Source organism: Mesocricetus auratus, unplaced genomic scaffold, assembly GCF_017639785.1.
Source record: "Mesocricetus auratus isolate SY011 unplaced genomic scaffold, BCM_Maur_2.0 Super-Scaffold_100028, whole genome shotgun sequence".
NCBI lineage: Eukaryota > Metazoa > Chordata > Mammalia > Rodentia > Cricetidae > Mesocricetus > Mesocricetus auratus.
The window spans coordinates 2,628,642-2,646,706 of NW_024429209.1; the positions used below are offsets into that span (position 1 = coordinate 2,628,642).

Sequence of the window (18,065 nt, forward strand, 5' to 3'; positions counted from 1 at the left end):
ATGGGCCCTGTGAGGAGGAGGCTCAGCTGCCAGGTGCCCTTTGATTTCCTCCAAGCTACTCTGTCTAGCCCAAGCTGCTAGGAGGAAGGGAGCATAGTGAACGACAGCTTGTGTGTTCATCTTTGGTGTAACTCTTTTTGTTGTTGTTTGTTTTTTTGAGACAGAGTTTTCTGTGGAGCTCTGACTGTCCAGAACTAGCTCAAAGACATCAGCCTGCCTCTGCCTCCCAAGTGTTGGGATTAAAGGTGTGCACCATCACCACCCAGCTGGTTTACCTTCCTTGGAGGTTTTCCTGAAGCTGAGCACTGGCTGAGCAGATTGTGGGGACTGTGGACAGAGTAGGGAGCAGCAGCTACTGTCAAGGGTTGTCTGGTGTGATTAATCAGTCCTGAACAACTCAAGAGCTTCTTAGGGAAATTGCTTAACACTTGGAAGAGAGGGATAATGGGTCTTTGGGGTGTTTTGTTTCTTTGAGGGAGATGTCTGTATCCCAGGCTGGCTTTGAACTTACTTAGCAGAGGATGCCCTTGACTCGTGATCCTACTGCTTCCACCTCCAGAGTGCTGAGACTATAAAATCCTTTCACCACTCCTCGTTGTTATTTTGTTTTTTAATTAGGACCTTACTCCATAGTCCTGGCTGGCCTGTTTATAACTGTGTAGCTATTGCTGGCCTGGAGCTCATAGCAATTCTCCTGCATCAGTTTTCCAAGGGGGGGCAACATGCCCAGCCTTTTTTGGTTCTTTGGCAGTGGAAAAAGCATCTCATTTAGTGTGGTAGCCATGCTAGATCCCCAATCCTCAGTTTATGTATTTTGGTGAGCTGACCTTGGCTCTTGTCCAGGCCTCTCAGCTCCTCTTTGAAACATTTGGTTGCTGAGGCTAGCCTTGGAATTTTGGACTTAAGTGCTCCTCTGCCTCAGTCTCCCTAGGAGTTGTGTTACCAGTGTGTACTGCCATGCCCACCGTCTCCGTTTTTATTCAGGGAAATCAGAGCCATGTGACTGCCAGGGTTTGTGCCTCAGTGGAACATCCAAGGCTTTCTCACTGAGGAAACTGCAGGTGGTTAACATTTGCAACAAGACCGGTAATTGTTACTTCCTATTGATCTTAGCTGCCCAGGATGGCCTGGGAATTGCTATGTAGACCGGGCTGGCCTCAACTTGTAGCAGTCCGTGTGTTGCTGCTTCCTAAGTTCTGGGGTTAAGGGTGAGTGCACTCAGCAAGCCCTCTTCCTAATTAAATGCATATTTGTAGATCACGTGCTCCCCTTTCCTCCAGTTCAGTCTATTTTGGGTCAGTGCCTGGAGCTTGTGTTTTTAACAGGAAATGCTATGGAAATGGTCTCAAGTCTCTGCAGAGCAGTTCTTTTCTGTATTTATGCTGTCATTGAACCGACATTTGGAGTATGGGGAGGTTGGTACCTTGTAAATAGTTTTGCAGAGAGGAAAATAAAAGGAAGACTTAGGCCCACATATACAGGATCTGATTTCATTCTCATTATGTTGTTCATGGCAGGAGTTAATGGTACTCTTCTTTCAAAGTGACTTGGTGGTGGTCATAATTATTGATCTTTTTCTCTGTGTCAATCTCTGTGCTAAGTTATTTTCCCACTTTGTTGTTTTTAAGACTGGGTCTCACTATGTAGCCTTGGTTGGCCTAGAACTCATGATTTTCTTGCTTCACCTTGTGCTATGCCATTATATCTAGTGGAATTTGCACATTTATCCCATCTAGTCTTCATGAGATGTAGAAACGTTATTACCATCAAAGTTGTCCTCGTTTTATAGGTGAGAAATTAAGTTCACTGGAGAAAATGAGCATAAATGAACACAAAGCACATAAATAGAGCTGAGGTTTGAGGTCTGTGAGGCTGTCGAGTTTCTGAACTGTATCTCTGTAGTTCAAGCCTGCCTTTTCAGAGCATGCCAGCTGGATTTTCCTGAAAGGCCACAAGTTGTCCAGTGTCTTAGTTAAGTTTCTATTACTGTGAAGAGACACTATGACCACACAGTTCTTACAAAGAAAGCAACAATTGAGAGGGCTTACTTACAGTTTCAGAGGTTCAGTCCATTGGCATCATAGTGGGGAGTATGGTATGAGGCAGATGTGCTAGGGTAGCTGACAGTCCTACATCTTGCAGGCAACAGAAAGTTGACTGATACACTGGGTGGTATCGTGAGTGTAAGAAACCTCAAAGCCCACCCACACAGTGACACACTTCTTCCAACAAGGCCTTGCCCTCTCCAACAGAGCCACACCTCCTAGTAGTGTGTCTCTTTATGAGATTGTGGGGACCATTTACATTCAAACTACCACTTCTAGTATGCCTAGTGTTCACTGATCTCATGCCAGGGAGGGTGTCAAGTGTGCCCAGTCAGTCAGTCAGTCTTTCTGTCTGTCTTAGATAGACCTGGAACTTCCTATGTAGGTCAGAATGACCTGGAACTCACAGAGAACCTGCTGCTGCCTCTTAAATGCTGGGATTAAATGTGTGTGTCACCATGCCTGACTTTGTCCAGTCTTTTGACTTGACTGGGTCACTTAGTCATCTTCACAGCTCACCCTAGAGTCTAAAAAATAATAGTTTCATGATGTCTCAGCCCCAAACAGGAGGTTCTTTTTTAAACTCATGAGAGTGTGCAATTATTAAGTAAGTTTATATTTTATTGTTGCTCTCCTTGACTAAATGCTATTTGTGCGCTGTGGGTTGGATATGCCTGGTAGGTAGGTGGTTTGGCCTTTTAGTACTTAGTAGTGTCTTGGGAGCCCTGACTGGGAGACAGGCCCTGGTTGCTGGTCCTGTGAAGAAGTTATGTCCATTTGCTTCCCTTGATCAGGACTCATCTGAGCAATTAGAAATCAGAGTGGAAAGCTAGGCTTGGTGCAGGTCTCAGCTACTCAAGAAACTGGGGCAGGAGGATCATAGCTCAAGGCCAGCCTGGTGTTAGAAATAAGATAATAATAATAAATTTATAAGACTAGTGAAAACAAAACAGTTTCTAATGTACAGTTCCACAGGAAGGGGCATCAGCATAGAGAAAAGGCAGAAATGACTGGCATGCTGATTTCACACAGGAGAGTGGTTTCCAAAGTCCCTGAACACTAGAAATTCTGGTCTTTTCTCCTAGGCCAGGTCGTCTTCCCCAGTTACCTATCTTACTGGCTAAGATCACAAAGCCTTGTTTATTGAATGATTTAGGGCTTAAGAGTGCCCATTTTCTGATCATGGGCTCAGTCATACAGCACTAAACCTATAGCTTTCCACCTCTAAACTTTGAGACAGAGAGGGCCTGTTACCTCCTGCCTTATCCCGAACCAATGAACTCTAAGCACACCGCATACAGAAGTGGACCAAAACAATTTGTTTTTTACACTGGGGAACTTAGTGAGATCCTGCCTTAAATAGTAAAAAGACTGGGCATATAATATAGCTCGGGTTGAGTGGTTTGGGAGATCTTCTGTGACAGAAAGCAAGGCCAGTATGTAAAACAGCTCAGAAGAGAAGGCTTGCGGAAGGAAAGCCCTTGTGTGTATGCATGCCTTGTATTCAGATGCCCATGCACTTCTGTGGATGCTTCCAGGCAGGCTGGCCTTGCTCCGCTCTTACTGAGTTCTTGGGCCATCATACCTGTTGGGAAAACATGTCGTTTTGTTTTTATTTTTTTGACTGACCTGGAACTGGCTGTCCAGGCTCAGAGAAGAAAAGCTTGCAGAGCAGCTATACCTGGTACTCACCCCTTTCTGCATTCTGAAGGCTTCCAAGGTCATCTGATAGCATGCTGAGTTCTTAGCCCCAGAATACTGCAAGACCTTCCTTTGTTTAACCAGGCACTGATAAGGGCTGCTTAAGCTAGCCAAGGTACTTAGTTAGCCCTTCTGTCAGGTTAGAGGAGATAGGGCAGGCTACATTTGATGTTGTTGTTGTTGTTAGTGTGGAACTCAGCTTTCTGAATACTGCACATGTGCTGTACCAATGAGCTTCATCCTCATCCAGGATGTATGTATGTATGTATGTATGTATGTATGTATGTATGTATGTGTGTGTACTTCTGTCACATATTTACATGTTACCTGCTAGATGTGATTTGTGGCCAGCAGAACACTCTATTATCAGCCATCCATGGAGGAATTCCATGCGGGAAAGTTCTTTAAAATTTTTTTTAATTGTGTGTGCATGCCTGCAGAGTTCAGAAAAGGATATCAGATCCATTGGAACTAGAGTTACAAGCAGTTGAGAGCCCTCTGATGGGGATGCTGGGAACCTATCTAACCTTCCAGAAGAGTAGTGTCTGTTTTTAACCACTCTCCAGCCCCTGGGAAAAATGTTCTTTTAAGTTCTGCATAAACATCTTGAAAGTAGACTTGGGGCCTTGCTTCAGAAGTGGGGCTAAGTCATTGTCATTCCTTCTTCCATCTGATGCATTTGTTAGGCTGTGTTTAGCAACGGAGGAGGTTTCAAGATGATGGCTCATAGTCCTTTGGATGTCAAAAGGGTCAGGAGTGGGATGTTGCTATGTAGCAATGGGGCCTCCAAACCTTTGGCCAGAGTTTGGATTATTTCATAGTGGCCAGCTGGTGTTCTGGATCTGTGATTTGGACTTAGGCATCAGGGCTTGGGCAATGGGCAATAGGAAAAGAACTGGTCAGAGATCAGCAGGCAGGTTTGGGTTCTAATTCTAGCTCTTTTTTGTTGTTGTTATTTATTTTTGAGACACATTGTTGCTTGTTATCCCAGGCTGGGTATGACAGCCTACTGAATGCTATAATTGCAGGGATCAGGTGTTATTCCTAGTTTTAAGTTCTGTCTTAGGTCTGATGCACAACTGGGATCTCTCTCATGTAAGGCTTCTGCCATCTGGGAGAGCTAACTTCAGAATGAACCACAAACAGCTGAAAATGATGGCTCATTCTACTGCTTTTAGAGCCTGAAAATATCTCTAAAAATGACAGGATCCCCACCCCCTTTCTTTTTTGAGGCAGACTGGTATAGAACTCAAGGCAGTCCTACTGTTTGAGGCTCCCAAGTGTAGGTACATGTTGTCATGTCTGATGACTGGTGTGTGTGCATGTGCATGCATGTGTGTGTGTGTGTGTGTGTGTGTGTGTGTGTGTGTGTGTGTGTGTGTGTGTGTGTGTCCGTGTCCTGGTTTCTCTGTGTAGCCCTGCCTGTCCTGGAATTCCTCTGTAGATCAGGCTGGCCTTGAATTTAGAGATCCCATCTGCCTCTTGAGTGTTAGGATTAAAGGTGTAAGCCACCACCATTGGTTGACTATTTCTTTGTAAGGTAACTTAAGTTTCTTTGTGAACAGTATAGTCCTGGGTGGCTTGCCAGCACACTGAGTATTTAAGTTCGAAGGAGTTGACTGGAGAGACAGCTCAGCAGTTAAGAGCACTGGCTGCTTTTCTAGGAGACTTGGGTTTGATTCCCAGTATCCACATGGTGGTTCACAACTGTTTGTAGCATCAGGATATCCAGTGCTCCCTTTTGGCCTCCGTGGACAAAGTAATAAATACATTAACACATAAAATTAAATTGCATTTTAAAATACTGAAGGAGAGCTTGATCTTGATGCTGCCATCCCTCAGCTTTGTCTTTAGGTAGCCAGAGACACATTGTACCATGTTGCTTGACAAGTCTTTATTTACTTGTTTGTTTAGTATATATGTTTGTCTGTACATACTCCTCCCCACACTCCTGCGCTTACTACCTTATCTTGAGCTTCTAACGAACCTAGCACTTGATGATTTGGCTACAGCAACTGGCCAGCAAGTGCCAAGGATCTCCCTGTCTCTGCCTCCTAAGTGCTGCGGTTATAGGCTGCTGGGTTGGTCTTTTTCACATCAGTACTGGGGCCCTTGACTAAACCATCTCCCTAGCCCTCAAGAAGCCTTCAAAAGTTGGATATAGCATCACTGCTTGTCCATATCCCCAGCATAGATGAGACTGAGGCAGGAGAATCACAATCCTCAGCTACATGGTAAATCTGTGGTCAGCTTGGGCTACAGATTAAGACCCTATCTCAAACAACAATAAACAAACAAGAAAACCCCACCCACAAAAATAAAACACACACACACACACACACACACACACACACACACACACACACACACAGAAGGAGGGATGGAGAGATGGCTCAGTGGTTAATTGCCACTCTTTCTGAGGACCCAGGTTTGATTTACAGCAACACATGGTGCCTTACAACTCCAGTTCCAGGGGATCTGACACCCTCTTCTGGCCTCTCAGGCACTGCAAACATGGGGGACACAGATATATATGCAGGCGAAACACCCATATGTGTATACAGAGATATAAAGGGAAATAATTTAAAAAAATCTTAAAACCCCAAAGACACAGAAGGTCTGTTTAGCACTCCGTAGCAGTTGCTCTTTTGCTAGACATTACCCTCATGGAGTAGGCAGGGAAAGACTGGAGCTTAAACATTTGCTGTCGTTACCCCTAAGAAAGTCAGTCATTTGCTGAGCCACCTGTGTAGAGAATAGCTATGTCTTCTTTCCCAGAATTCTTTGTCGTAGCCTGAATCTAACTGCTGCTGTTTTACGTGGCTGAGCCTGCCTGTGTGTTCTGATAGGTTCCTAGCCAGTTTCCTTCTGTGGTGATGACACTGCTTGATAATGGTCTGGAGTAAAGGTCCATAGGTAGCTGCCAGTTGCCTTCAGGGTGGTCCTTAGGTTTATGGCATCAGAACCACCTGGAGGACTTGCTAAAAACTCACATGTGCCCAGCTCCTGGCACTTCTTATTCTGTGTATCTCTGAGGTAGAGCTGGTGAACTGCACGTCTCAGGAGTTGCTGGTGTGGTAGCTTTGAGCTCTGGGTCTTGTGTGCTCTGTGGCCGTGTGAGGAAGAAGTTGAGACATGTTCTGATCTTGCAGACCTCTCCTTGATTCAGGAGTCTTTCTCCCAGTAGCTCTGAGAGTATGAGTTTCTGCAAGCGGCAAATGAGGGTTTCAGAGCAGAGGGAACTGGCTAGTAGCCAGGAAGCCAGGAAGTTTTTGTAGAACTGTTACTTGGTCGGTCATTTGAACTGACTGTAAGACTCACTGAGTGGTACATTCTAGGAAGGAAACACTTCTGTTACAGTGTGGAGATGGAGCTGGACATGGTGACCTGTGCTTGTAATCCCAGCACACAGGAGGCTGTGGGAGAATAATAGCGGTGAGATCAAGCCTACCCCTGGGCCAGGTTAGTTTGAGTTACATTAGGAGACCCTGCCTCAAAAAACAAAACTTTAGAGTTGGTAAGAACCAGCATCAGCATACACTGCTATTTTCAGCTACATAATCTCAAAAAAAAAGACACCATTTTTTAATTAAAAAATAAGAGGAGATGGAAATGTTATAGGTATTTTAGTGGGCAAGTAGTGAGTCACTGCGCTGGTGGGGATTTGATTGATTGAGAGATTAGCATGTACAAGGCCCTGGGTTCAATCAACAGCACCAAGACATTGCCAAACAAACACACAAGATTGTATGGGTATCTAGCTTTAATTATTTCACAGGCTTTCTACTGCCGTGCAGCATTTAGCATTTTGACCAAGATAGGTTCACAGATTTTAAGGTTCACACAACCTCCACAAAACTTGATTACTGCCCTTCAAGACAGAAAAATCAAGTAAAGATTAAATTGCAAACACCACTCATTAAGGAATTAGTAAGTCTGTATTTTTCTTTATTTTTCATAGTTTTACAATTCTTTTTTCTTGTCCCAAATTCAGTGTACATAATTCTTACTTTAATGAAACAATATAACAATTTTTAAAGTGGATTTTGAATTGCACAGGTAAAAAGCAAACCAATCTGACCAATAAATAGGAAGCTAATTTGCCTCTGTGTGTGTGCTAGGAATTGAACTTAGGGTCTTGCACATGCTAAGTAGCTATTTTGCCACTGTGAATGTGCCCTCAGTGTGATTCTTAAACTGTTTTTTTAAAACACACATACATTTATTGTATTGTCACTCCTTTGTGTGTATTTAAAAGTTGCTGCTTTTGTGAAACAGCAAGTTAAAACATATCTTCTTGAATTTTAGGTACTTACACTGTGAAATTTTATGATGGAGTAGTTCAAACTGTCAAACATATTCATGTCAAAGCTTTTTCCAAAGATCAGGTGAGAAATGTGGTTTTGTGCTTTGTGTTCTGAACTATGCTAACATTGTACTTTTGTTTCTCAAATAAAGACATTACATGTGTTTATGATGACAAGTCTTTATTTCCTCCATCTGACAGCTTCACCAGAAAGTAATAGCACAGATTCTCAGAAGTTGTAATATTTGTGTTTCTTTGTCCTTTCCTTTTAACACAGATTTTCTTCTTTGAAAATGCTGAGTTCAGTCCCCATTGTTTGATTTCTGTTTTCCTCATCTCTTTTTAAGTGTTTGGATTCTGTCACCTTTCCCCTCTCCCTGCCCCCTCACCCAGCTCAGTTGAACACTTCAGTCCTAGAATACACCTTCTCCTTGTCTAGCTGTGTTCCTGACATGACTGAGGACCATGACTTGGTAGCTTATGCCTTCCCTTGCTGTGTACGTGACAGTCATTTCAGCCTAGTTTGAAATTGAGTGTTGTGATGACCCATTCGCCTTGCCTGAGCATAGACCCCGAGTTCTGCTGCTGGAAATACAGCCCCAGATCTCTGAGACCTCTTGAAATACTTTCTTTATGGTTTCTCTCCCTTTAGTCTCTTTCCTCCTCGTGTTTTAACCAAACCAATGTTTGTGCATTGGTGTTTTGGGGGGCTGTTTTAAATTCTGATGGTTTCTGATGAGATAGCTGAAGCAAGTTAGCCAAAGGTTTGAGTTCCGTCACATCCTCACTGGTGCCTCCCCGGGATGGAAGTGGGACTGCAGATGCTGTAACCTGCTGGGTCTTTTCTTGTGATGACCAAGTTCTTCCATTTGGCACAGATTTGCTATGAGCACCAAGGGACTCAGGAACATTTTTGCCTTTGCTGGTTTTCCTGTAGAGGATGTTGAGAAACTGCTGCCGCTTTGCCCAGATGTTTGATACTTTCTTTCTCCTTGTCTGCCCCTCGGATATCTAAGAAGCTTCATGTGCACTTGACTGTGCTAATTTGGCCTTAAATTGGTGTGTGGTGAAGTTTTGTGGAAGAACTGAGATATGAACTTGGATGTTGGTAGATAGATAGGTCCTGAGACCCCACAGCTCCTGATAACAAATGCTCAACGTCTTAACTCTGACCCAGGCTATCCTCTAACTCATGGCTATCTTCTGCCTCACCTCCCAGGTACTGGGAATGTAGGTCTGAGTCATGAACCCCATAGAGTTTAACTGTTTATTCAGTAAATTGAATATGGCCTGAGCTGGGGCCTTAGTGAGAGAAGATTTATAAGCAATTTCCTTCTCAGTTCCCAGCTGCCTCTGATTGTCACCTTACCTCACTCCCAGCAGGCCACTAAGATAGACTGGTAGCTCCAAGACATGTGTGTTTAGACATGGACATCCACACACACTGAGGCAGACGGATGGATGGATGGATGGATGGATGGACAGACAGACATCCCTACACCTACCTGCCAAGAGGCTGTATAAACTAAAAGTTTTTTATACAATATTGGAATAGGTGAAATTTTTACTGTAGAACCCCATCACTCTATAAATGTTTTGGTAATTTATACTTGATTTACATTTAATTTTCTGAGTTTATAAAAAGAATATTCACTTGTAGAAAACCTGGAAAGCAAAACTTCCCCATTCAGGGCTTCTTCTCTGTGTTTTGTGTTTGACACTTTGTGTCTGTCCTGCTGGTTTGGCGTTGTTATACATGTGTGTGTTGTTTCCAAAATTAGAGTCAAGTGCATGCTACTGTCTGTAGCTTGTTCTTTTAACAATATAACATTGCCCAAAGTTCCTTGTCTTCTGAAGTTACAGCTGTGTGTTAGCTCCACAGTGTTCTGTAGTATGCATGTAGTATGCATCCCTTAAGTGTCTCCTTTATGAGTGCATATCAGGGTGTTTGTACCCAACTGTGATATCTGCTTATTCTGTTAGTGAACTCTGTTTCTGGAAATTCACTTCAGTTCAGAAGTAGGAACTTTCAAGTCTTGACCTGAACTGATAATCACCACCTTCTAGAAGGGGATGCAACTGGGTACTTTTGTTAATTGTTCCTCTCAGTGTCTGGCTCTTTTCAGAGTAGTAATGGGACTTAAAAAAAAAAAAAAAGGCTCACTGTTTATGTCTTTCCCTGTGGGACAAATTTATCTTTGACTGCCAAGCACTTAAGGGTTCCTTCCCTCCTCCTGGAGAAATCAGTGTGTCTAGAATTTGTGTGTGTGCTAGGAATCCCCTGTGGACATACTCTGGAGTTAGATCCCTGCTCTGCTAAAGATTGTAGAAGTAAACTAAATTATAGTCTTAGAAATTCTAACTTTCAAATCAACTTTATTAGGAGACAGTCCACTAGGACACAAGATTTTAGAATGAATTTTAAAGTAATTTAGTAACAAATTAGAAGCAATACTACATTTCAGTGGAGAAAACACCCACCAGCTCAGGAACCCAATAAGTGGCTTGCTGGAGTGAGCACAGCTGTTACCCAGAAAGGAAGCTGAGATCTGAGACCTTGGTCTGACTTGGACATTCTGAACAGTGTTCTGTTTAAGCCTCCAGTTACTAGTTGGTTTTCTTCTACATAAAACTTGGCAGCAATGTACACTGGGTCTCTGAAAAGCCCTGGATAAGAAGGGAACACTTGTATAGAAACACTGCTTCCAGTCAAGGGTCCTGCTGTTGCTAGTTGACATCCCTTTAACTAGTCTCATGTGGCTCCTCGTCATAATAAGGGAGATTGCAGAGGCTCAGAATGATTGAGACTGGCAGTTGTGTTTAAATGCAGGGTTGGTTCTCAGATACTCTCTCAAAGCTCGGATACTCTCCTGGTGCTTTGCATCGTGTGACCCGGCCTGTGTTCTCTTAGTGTCTTCATTGTCTGCATAAGTGTGCAAGCAACCTCCTGATTATGTATTTGCAAGTAATCACAAAGTGTTTCATCGCTATTTTGCTCATTTTAGAATATTGTGGGTAATGCTAGGCCTAAAGAAACAGATCACAAAAGTCTTTCATCGTCTTCTGAGAAACGAGAGAAGTTTAAAGAGCAGAGAAAAGCCACTGTCAACGTGAAGAAAGACAAAGCAGAAAAACCTTTAAAGACAGAGAAGCGGCCCAAACAGCCTGACAGAGAAGGAAAGCTGACCTGCACAGAGAAGGGCAAAGTGTCTGAGAAAAGCCTTCCCAAGAACGAGAAAGAAGATAAGGAGAACATTTCGGGGAATGACAGGGAGTACTCTGGGGATGTCCAGGTGGAAAAGAAGCCTGAAAATGACCTTGTGAAGAGTCCACAAGAGAACCTGAAGGAGCCAAAAAGAAAACGAGGCAGACCCCCTTCCATAGCTCCTACTGGTGAGTTTCCCAAGCGGGCTCTGCAATGGGCGATGCCAGTGTCCTTCTGTGGCTTCTGGTTCTTTATGCCTTCTATACTTCAGTCCTTCGTGTTTGTGACGTGCTTGTGACCTGAAAACAGATCATGCCGGTGGAGCTGAATTTCAGTGAGGTGTGTGTCCAGGTGAACATGTTAGGAGTGTGGCCATGGCTGAGCTTCTGGGGTGTTTACCCCATCCTTCCCTGAAAGAGCCAAGGGAACTGAGGCCTCTCCTTGTGCCTGCTTATGTGACCTCTGTCTGAGGAAATAACATCCTAGTGAGCAGACACCAAAGAAGGGAGACGACGGGCTGGAGCCGCAGGTAGTAGTAGGGGACACTTTGAGCCTGCATGAGACCTGGGTTCAGGCCTTACTACCCAAAACAAACACATACAAACATGAGCCTCTGAGGGAGGCAGGGCCCAAAAACATTAGAGCTGGAGGCAAGGCTACATTTTGAAATTGAGCCTTTAGCGGACATTGTCGCTTGCACCTATGACAGTAACGCTTGGGAAGTAGAAGCAGGAGGATTAGCCTGGGCTTCTTGAACCTAGGTGATGATGAGACCCTGTCTCAAAAAGACATTGAGTTTTTAAAAGATGTTCATAGATAGAGAAAATTCAATCTAAATAAAAAGATAATTTGGTTAATTAAATTGATAAGAGTTAAGGATCCAGTATAGATTTAGAGAATAATACCCAATTATTAAAAAGAAGTATAAACTCTGAGGTAGGGGATTTCCATGAATGCAAGGCTAGCCTGGCCTCCATAGTAAGTTCCAGGTCAGCCCATGCTAGAATGAAACATTGCTTCAAAAAGCCAGGATTTAAAAAGAAAGAAAAAGGAAGGGTAAGTTTGGAATTGTAGAATAACCAAGAATGAAGCAAGTTTTGAGCTCTTATCAAGCCAGACACTCATTCTTTCTTCAGGGGATTTGGCAGCATGAAGAGTACTCCCTTAGATGTCTAGATGGAACTCACCCATGACTGAGTGCATTTGTGGTCTTTTGACTTTCTTCTTTCTATATTCTCTGCATGAACAGTGAAAAGCTGTTAACCTGGGGGCTGGAGAGATGACTCAGTGGTTAAGAACACTGGCTGCTCTTCCAGAGGTCCTGAGTTCAATTCCCAGTAACCACATGATGGCTCACAACCATCTGTAATGAGATCTGGTGCCCTCTTCTGGCCTGCAGGGATACATATAGACAGAATACTGTGTACATAATAAATAAATCTAAAAAGAAAGAAAAACTGAGCCCCATCACATTTTCAGATAACATCTATAAATTATGGTTTTTGTTTTTAATTGGGCTGGGAGCCCATAGCCTTGCACATGATAAACATGTGCTTTACCACTGAGCTACATCCCTAGGCCACAAAAAATTTTTTAATACAAGTTTAAGCAGTTGATAATTTAAAATGTACAATTTGACATAAAATATATTTTGTCAAAACTAGAATAATAGCCTACTCAGTGATACCTATCGGAAAAAGTCTACCTCAGGTTACTTCATTCAGATGGATACATGTAGTAGCACATCCTTCTCAAATCTGGGTTATAATTTTATAGGAAACTAGATAATAGCCTGATTTGTCTTCAGATGAAATATGTGGCTCCCCTCTTTGAAAAAACCAAAACAACAAGAAAAAAAGGCTGGATAAAGCCCTTGTTGCATATGCCTGCTAATCTGAATTTGGCTCTACCAAACCCACATGAAGGCTAGACACTGTAGGGCATGTCTGTAATCCTAGATTACCCATCCCAGGAGAGTCATTGGAAGCTTGTGGGCCAGCCACCTTGTTACATACAGCAAGAGATGGTTAGAGAGAACCTGTCTCAAGGTTTAAGACAAGGACCGATTCCCTGGATTGTCATCTGACCTCCATACTTGCTGTGATATGCAGGGGCTTGTATTTACTCACATACATGCAGAGGAAAATGCCTATCCCCCCCCCCCCACACACCAAAGAAAAAAGTCCTGTTTTTCTTTGTTTTTTGAGACAGGGTTTTTTGTTTTTTTTTTTGCATAGCCCTGGCTGAACTTGACTTGCTCTGTAGACTAGACTGTCCTTGGATTCAGAAATCCCCCTGTCTCTACCTGTTAAAATTAAAGGTCTTCACCACCACCAATTCTCCTTTTATTTGTTTTAATTGGCAGTGCTGGAGATCAAACCCAGGGCCTTCTGCACGATGAGCAAGTGCTGTTCCTGTTATTAAGCTACACCCATAGCCCTCTCTCAGTATATATATATATATATATATATATATATTTTTTTATATCGACTATATGTTGAAATGTTTTAGATGGATTGGTTTAAATAAAATATATTCTTAAAGTTAATTTTATTTTTTAATTTCTTAATATGATTGCTTAAAATTTTGATTACATGTTTAAGTTTATTTGCTGTCTTGACTGCCTTTGGAGAAAGAATTAAGCACCAATGCCAAGGTCTGCATGACTCCTGGTGAACTGACCTCTCTGCATTAAGAGTGGTACTAGCTGGCTGTGTACTGTTCTTAGGGAACTGAGAAAATACCCTGTGTGTCCTGTGTTCAAGTAAAGAATGAAGAATGTGCTGGTACAGTCTAGAGGTTTACCCATCCCAGATAGTAAGTGCACATGTTCAGATGGGAAATGAGTGGGAGGCAGGCTTCCCATTCAGGGATCGAGCCCAGCTTTGTTCACACGGATGCTTCACAATCATGCTACACCTCCAGACCCCAAAGCAGGCATTCTTTTGAAAGTTGGAGAAGGGCAGTTGTGTAGAGAGAGAGAGAGAGAGAGAGAGAAGAGATGGAAAGTTTGAGCTGGTAGAAATCGGACTTGTCTGCAGCTCAGTTTAGCTCTTCCTGCTGCAGCTTGGAGCCTTTGGAGTATGTACTGGGTATCTGTGTCCCAGGTCACAGATCCTTCCCATGGAGCCGTCCATGGCTTCAGTCTGTCCCTCATTCATTTATTGCTTTGTAAGTATGTGATTGCATGCCAGAGAGGACACATTTTAGAGAGAGGGTATTTTCCAGGTTTCCTGTTAACTGGACTGAGACACTTGTAAGAACAGGCTGCACTTGTGCCCAAGTACTCCTTGGTTAGCATCTGTGGATACCTTAGGCTCATGACTGTTAACAAGCTTCCCAGATGAGGTGTTCTGGGCGAGAGTTAGGGAAACACTCGGTTCTGTGTAGGTCCTTGTTTGTATGTCCTTTCAGATGGAAGAAGACTTGTCTGATGCTGCATACTTAGTTCAGGCACCCTTAAAAAATCAGGTAGCCCGGTTTCATTGACCTGGTGAGTCCTGAGTTTCCTAGATTGCACAGATCTGATTGGGAGTAGAATATGAATCTGAGTTGTGTAGAATGGAAGGGCTTGTGTTGATGTTTAGCTTGGAATCAAGCTTGGATCCAAGTTTCTGCCACTTGGAATACAATAATGTTGGTATGTTGGGAAGATTGAATATAGCAAGAGGCAAGAATGCGGATTGCCTCCTCACAGCTGGCCTCGCTTCTCTCCTTCAGCCACACTGAAGCTGCTGATCTTACCTGAGTCTTTTCTCTTTTTCCTCTCATTTGTTTCCTGACATAGTCCTCTTTTATCTTCTTTTGCCCCTCCTCAGATCCTTCAGTCCTGTCTCCTGCCGGTCACCCTAATTGTTCTTCGGTTTCATTTTTGATTTTCATCTTTCATATATGAGGAGAGTATCTTATGCTTTAGTCTTAAAAATAGAGAATGAAGCCTCTCCAGGGGCTTAGTGTCTGCACTACTGGGTTAGTGATCTACAGTCATGCCTGGGACACTGAGATTTGGGTTGACTTTCATTTAGATCTTCCAAACAATACAAAACAGAACAAAAACACTTAGAACCAGAGACAGCTGATTTAGCAGGTAGACAGTGAAACCAATTATCAAGCCCTAACCCAGCACACATTTTAAGAGTGAGCCTGCCTGGTGGGTTTTCTAAGTAGATCAGGGTTTGTTTAGTTTTAGTTCTTTCTTTTTCTGGACTGGTCAGCAGGTTTTGAAAAGATTTGATATTCAAAATGCCTGAAAGTGTTAGGCACTAGTGGTGCAAGCCTATAACCCCAGCACTTGAGAAGTGGGAGTCATTTTTAGCTACATAGAGAATTCAAGGCCATCTATATCTTCCTAATGCTGTGACCCTTTAATACAGTTCCTCATGTTATGGTGACCCCAACCATAAAATTATTTTCATTACTACTTTATAACTATAATTTTGTTACTGTTATGAATTGTAATGTAAATATTTTTAGAGATAAAGGTTTGTTAAAGGGTTTTCAACCCACAGGTTGAGAACCACTGATCTAGACTCTGTGAGACCCCCCCACCCCCAGTACCCTTCCCCAAGACTGCAGGAATCTTATTTGGTAGTGACTGACTGTAACCCAGGAGGTAGAGGCAAGAGGATCAGGAGTTAAGTCAGACCAGCCTAGGCTTACTATAATGTCTGATTTTTCCCCCCTCTCCTCCAAATAAAACAAGACAGCAGGAGCTTGTGCAGTAGTGTCTGCCTACAATCCCATCTGCTCCACAGAGCAAGGCAACTTAGCAAGGCACTGTCCCTCCTCTGTCTTCTGCCAAGGGATTTTTATATTGCCCACAAACCTTTGTATTTTTAAGAGGTCATGTTGGAATGTGGTATTTTACAGAGAAGATTTTTTAAGTACTAGGTTCTAGGCAAGACCACAAAAAGGAATCTAGGAAGTGAGTCTACAGAGTGTGTCACCATCTTCCCAAGAAAGCAGTTTCTCACCCATTTCCTTGTCTTGTCTTTTACCTAAAGTACAGATGTTTTTTTCAGAGTTTATTTAATAATATGCCTTTTTAATGTTTTGAGAGAGGGGTCTTACTGTAGTATCTGCATATAAGGATGTCTGTCATCTCTCTGTCTTTCTCTATATATTTAAAGTCTATATACATATATATTGTTTTATTTGTGTAAAGATGCACAATTAGGCACTAAGAAGTTATATATTTTTGTGTGCTTTGTATATATTACAGCTGTAGACTCAAACTCTCAAACTTTGCAACCAATAACATTGGAGTTGAGAAGACGGAAAATATCAAAAGGAAGTGACATCCCATTAAAACGTTCCCGACTTGACAAAAATTCATGTGAGTTTCCAATTTATATTTGTGACCAGACTTTCATAAATTATTTGGGTCAGCCTGTGTCTGTATGTCTGTCCTGTTTCTTATGAATGCTAATGACTGTCCTTGAGTAGATGAGCTAATGTGAATGGAATGTGGCCGAGTCAGTAGTTTTTGCTAGAAGCCAAGTGGTCTGTATTTGCATGGGGCTCAGTGTACCTGTTTCCATAAAGTATATTTGATTTGGATTCCTTTAGAATTATATGACCTAGTGAGGATAGATTTCATGTGGTGAGAATATCAGAAATTATATATATATATATGTATGTATGTATATATGTATACACACACACACACACACATACATACATACATACATATGAAAGCAAACATGCTGCCTTCAAAAAGGACTTGTGATAGCTTTAAATAGGTTCTCACAAGCCTTGATTTGGGGTTAGCATATAGTCTTTTACATTGGAAGCTCCAAAATAGAGCTTTGGTCAAGATTGGGGTGTACCTGTAGGCTTTCTCCAGCCCATACTATGACGTCTTAGCAAAGTAAAATTCCTTCCTAGCAGAAGTTTTGCTTTTACTGTGAACTAGGGAAGGCTATCAGTCTAACATTCCAGAAGCCTCTGTAGAAAGCCCTTGTAGAATTGAGCAGCTCAGAAGTCTGCCTTCGTGGAAATCTTCCTTCCTGTTGGTCTTTAAGTACAACTCTCTGAATGGTTTACAGCCCAGGAACAGCCCAAAAATCGTTCTGAAAACAGTGACAAAGACTTGTCCAGGAGACGGTCCTCCAGGCTGTCCACTAATGGGACCCATGAGACCCTAGATCCCGACTCGGTTGTACCAGATCTGGTTCATACGGTTGATACGAATCCTCTACAAGACAGGTCACCCAGTGCCAAGGAATCTGCCGAAGGTGAGTCAGTGCCTGGTTGAATTTGGCCAGCCTGGTGCCTGCCTACTCAGAACTAGTCTGGATTCTTTTGTATAGGCTTCTGTGTTAGACTCTACCGAAGATTTTTAAAATAATTTATTTATTTTTATTTTATGTGCGTTGATGTTTTGCCTGCATATATGTCTGTATGAGGATGCCAGATCTGCTGGAACTGGAGTTACAGACAGCTGTGAGCTGCCATGTGGGTGCTGGGAATTGAACTTGGGTCCTCTGGAAGAGCAGCTAGTGCTCTTAACCACTGAGCCATCTCTCCAGCCCCCTCTATTGAAATTTTTTAATTGTGTGTATAGAGCTGGAGAGATGGCCCAGTGGCACTCGCTGCTCTTGCAGAAGAACCAGGTTCAGATCCTAGTGCCCAAGTTACGTGGCCCACAAATACCTGTAACATCTGTTTTAAAGAGATCTGACATGATCTTTGCAGACACTGCTTGCATGTGGTACACAGATAGACTTGCAGACAAAACACACATACACAACTGGGTATGGTTGTACACACTTTTAATCTCAACATTGGAGAGGCAGAGAGAGGCAAG

At 42.7% G+C, this 18,065-nt stretch overlaps 1 protein-coding gene across 9 annotated transcripts in view; it reads left to right on the forward strand.

Annotated features, from left to right (window-relative positions):
• Phf20 (PHD finger protein 20) overlaps positions 1-18,065 on the forward strand; it is a 103,356-nt gene that overhangs the window by 54,056 nt on the left and 31,235 nt on the right. For 4 of the 9 annotated variants that reach the window (XM_040732646.1, XM_040732645.1, XM_040732648.1 and 1 more), the window contains exons 5-8: positions 8,055-8,134; positions 11,058-11,445; positions 16,479-16,592; positions 17,305-17,493. In XM_040732646.1, the coding sequence (XP_040588580.1) occupies positions 8,055-8,134; positions 11,058-11,445; positions 16,479-16,592; positions 17,305-17,493 (771 nt within the window). The remainder of the gene's footprint in view (positions 1-8,054; positions 8,135-11,057; positions 11,446-16,478; positions 16,593-17,304; positions 17,494-18,065) is intronic. The other 5 variants (XM_021235690.2, XM_040732650.1, XM_040732649.1 and 2 more) reach the window with 4 other exon arrangements.